We start from the raw sequence: 3204 nt of genomic DNA on the forward strand, positions 1-3204 counted from the left end.
AGAGAAACTTCGATAACATATTGATATCGCACTTACAAAGTTGGCACTTTTGTTATCATTGACTTGACCTCTAACCTTACTGAGGCTTTACTCCGTAAAGTTTATTAAACTAAAAATAATTTTAATATCTATCTGTGTAAATAAGTCTTATTTCATGTTATTATAATGTGCAATAATAAATAATAATATTAAAATCATTATCCACCCACTGTAGTCGTTAGCAATGGCAGCCGACAACTGGTTTTAAGGAAAAAACCTATTCCTATTTGACCTTCAAGTTCAAGGATGAAATGCTAATAGATTAATCTTTAATTATTAATAATGACATCCATAACCAAGTATTTTTTTTTTTTCCGGTTCCGGTGCTTGAAGCGTAAACATCGTTATAGAACAGTCCTCAAAATTAATTTGATTAATAATTATTTACGAACTACTAGATACGAAGAATAGTGAAACAACACAATTACAAGTGCTGTGCATCTATGGAACTGTTAACAGTGGCGCAATAACGTGAAAACAAGACAGATTACGATTAAACATGAACCAATTACCGAATTAAGGTTAGAAATTTATCACAAAGCATTATTATAAACGTCATAGTGTCACTGTCACTGTCAGTATCATTACTGCATCGGTGTTGCCAACGCGAAAAAGTACGGTTCCACGTCGCGTTCCAGTCTACGCAGAAATTTAAAAAAAAATTTTAAAAAAGTAAACATGGAAGATCAATTTCAAATTCTATTTGATAAAATGAAAGTCGAAATGCAGAAACAGACGGTGGAACTGAAAGAGTCTATAACTAATTCGATTATGGAGAAAATGGACGAAAAAATAAAGCCTATTATAGAAGAAAACAAAGACTTGAAGAAAAAGATATTAAACCTAGAGAAAGAAATGGAAAACTTGAAAAGAGATAAGAAGCAAAACAACATAATTATTTTTGGACTAAAAGAGGAAGAAGAATCTACGTCAGGACTTATACAAAAGGTGAAGAAGTTATTTATTGAAGAGTTAAATTTAAACCTTAGTGATTTTGAAATAAACAACATGTACCGCATCGGAAGAATAAGCCTAAACGGAAAGCCGAGACCGGTTTTGCTTTCCTTTGTCAATCTATGGAAGAAAAATGAGGTATTGAAAGTCCGGAAACATCTTAAAGATATATATATCACAGAAGATTATTCTAAAGAAGTTCTGGAGAAAAGGAAATTGCTACAAAATAAATTGAAAGAAGAAAGAATGAAAGGTAATTTCGCATATCTAAAATATGACAAGCTAATAGTAAAGGAAAATAATACAACCAATGATAGAAGAAAGAGAGAAATATCTTCATCGCCGCCAGAAAATATACAAGCAAAAAAACACCAAGTCGGGTCGTCATCTCAAAATAATAGGCGCAATGCTTTTGATATAATGAGAGGCAGATCCAACTCCCTCTCTTCCTTTAAAACGGATAACAGGCAATAACAATTAGCTATCGGCAACCGGAAAACACAACATCAAAATATAGAAAACAATACATCTAGAAACTATAAAATTCCCCCAAGCCGACTGGTCCTCGTGGGGGAAAACGACCACGACCCTCTAAAGATAAAAAATACTAGAAAAATGAAACACAACGATATACATATAGCAACTTTAAACTGTCGAACACTAGGAACCACGGAAAAACTACAAGAACTAGAATTAGCATTGAATGAAATAAAATGGGACATAATTGGTATAAGTGAAGTAAGAAGACTAGGGGAAAGAATAGAAGACCACGGAAAATACGTACTGCATCATATAGGAGAGACGCCAGGATTATATGGAGTCGGATTCATGATCAAAAAAAACCTAGTTAAAAACATCCAAGAACTTAAGGGAATTTCGGAACGAATTGCACTTCTCAACATTCAACTACCTGTAGATGGAGAGGATAAACAAGTATGGTCTATAATCCAAGCGTATTCGCCCACCGAATCAAACAGAAAAGAAGACATAACAAAAATCGAAAAATTTTACGAAGACCTCCAATACACCACTGCAAGCGCATCAAGAAACATGATAATTATGGGCGACTTTAATGGACAGATTGGGAAACAAAAAAGTGGAGAAGAAGAAACTATAGGAAGTAACGGATTTGGGAATAGAAGTAGAAACGGTGCACGATTAGTATCTTTTGCTAAGGAAAATAAATTAAGCATCCTAAACAGTTTTTACAAAAAGAAACCATCTAAGAAATGGACATGGATTTCTCCTAATGGACAATATAAAAATGAGATCGACTATATTATGTCAAACAATAGAAAAGTTTTTAAAGATCTGTGTGTTTTAAGCAATTTTAATTTTAATTCAGATCACAGAATAATTAGGGCAAAACTATCAGGGACACGTTATAAAAGAGCACGACAGTTTCAAAATAAGATTAAAGGCATCGAATGTACCGGTAGCGCTGATCTTCTTCTAAACAACCTCGAAATATCCTTCCAAAGTATGAAAATAGAACGTATGTCGACTCAAGAAAAATACACCAGATTGCTCAAACAGTTAAAAACAGAAACTAAAAAAGTAAACATGACTAGTAATACAGCGATATCATTTAAAAGTAAACAATTATTACAAGAAAGAAAAGAACTTATAAAACAAAGAAAAAATAATAATAGTAATTGTCAAAAGATAGCAGCAATAAGTAAAAAGATTAGCGAGCAACTTAGAAAAGAACGAAGAAGAAAAAGGTTAACAACACTAAGAAAACATATCGAAAAAACAGGAGGAATCAAGAAGGCACTAAAAGAAATGAACTACAAAAAGGACTGGATTCCTAATATGAAAAATAAAGATTGCGCAAAAACTAGCAAAAGACCAGAAATATTAAGAATTGCTACAGAATATTACCGAAATTTATACCAAAGTCGTAAAGGAGAACAAGTTATAAAGGAATATAATTCAGTAAACGCAGAGGAGATTGAACCAATTCTAAAGGCAGAAACAATAAAATCTATTAAAACACAAAAACTAGATAAAGCACCCGGATCAGATCTAATCACAAATGAACTGCTAAAAGCAACGTTACCTGTGATAGCGCCAATACTTACAGATCTGTTCAACGAAATCCTCGAAACGGAAACCATCCCAGAAGACTGGACTAAATCGACAATCACACTGATACATAAGAAGGGAGACAAAGGTGATATAGGAAACTACAGACCAATCAGTTTAATG

The 3204-nt window shown here is 33.0% G+C and overlaps 2 protein-coding genes across 2 annotated transcripts; both read left to right on the forward strand.

Annotated features, from left to right (window-relative positions):
- Window positions 1-352: 352 nt before the first annotated feature.
- Window positions 353-1492, forward strand: LOC106110673. Its single transcript, XM_013292571.1, has one exon. It carries the CDS (start codon window positions 718-720, stop codon window positions 1465-1467), a length of 750 nt encoding a protein of 249 aa, XP_013148025.1. The 5' UTR covers window positions 353-717; the 3' UTR covers window positions 1468-1492.
- Window positions 1493-1608: 116 nt separating this feature from the next.
- On the forward strand, window positions 1609-3169 carry LOC106110672 (the record flags this gene model as incomplete). The annotated part of the gene is made up of 2 exons (XM_013292570.1): window positions 1609-2550; window positions 2659-3169. Coding segments are annotated over exons 1-2 (1453 nt in total), but the record flags the coding sequence as incomplete, so codon positions are not given.
- Window positions 3170-3204: the final 35 nt, after the last annotated feature.

This window comes from Papilio polytes, unplaced genomic scaffold (genome assembly GCF_000836215.1).
Source record: "Papilio polytes unplaced genomic scaffold, Ppol_1.0 DF824206.1, whole genome shotgun sequence".
Classification (NCBI taxonomy): Eukaryota; Metazoa; Arthropoda; class Insecta; order Lepidoptera; family Papilionidae; genus Papilio; species Papilio polytes.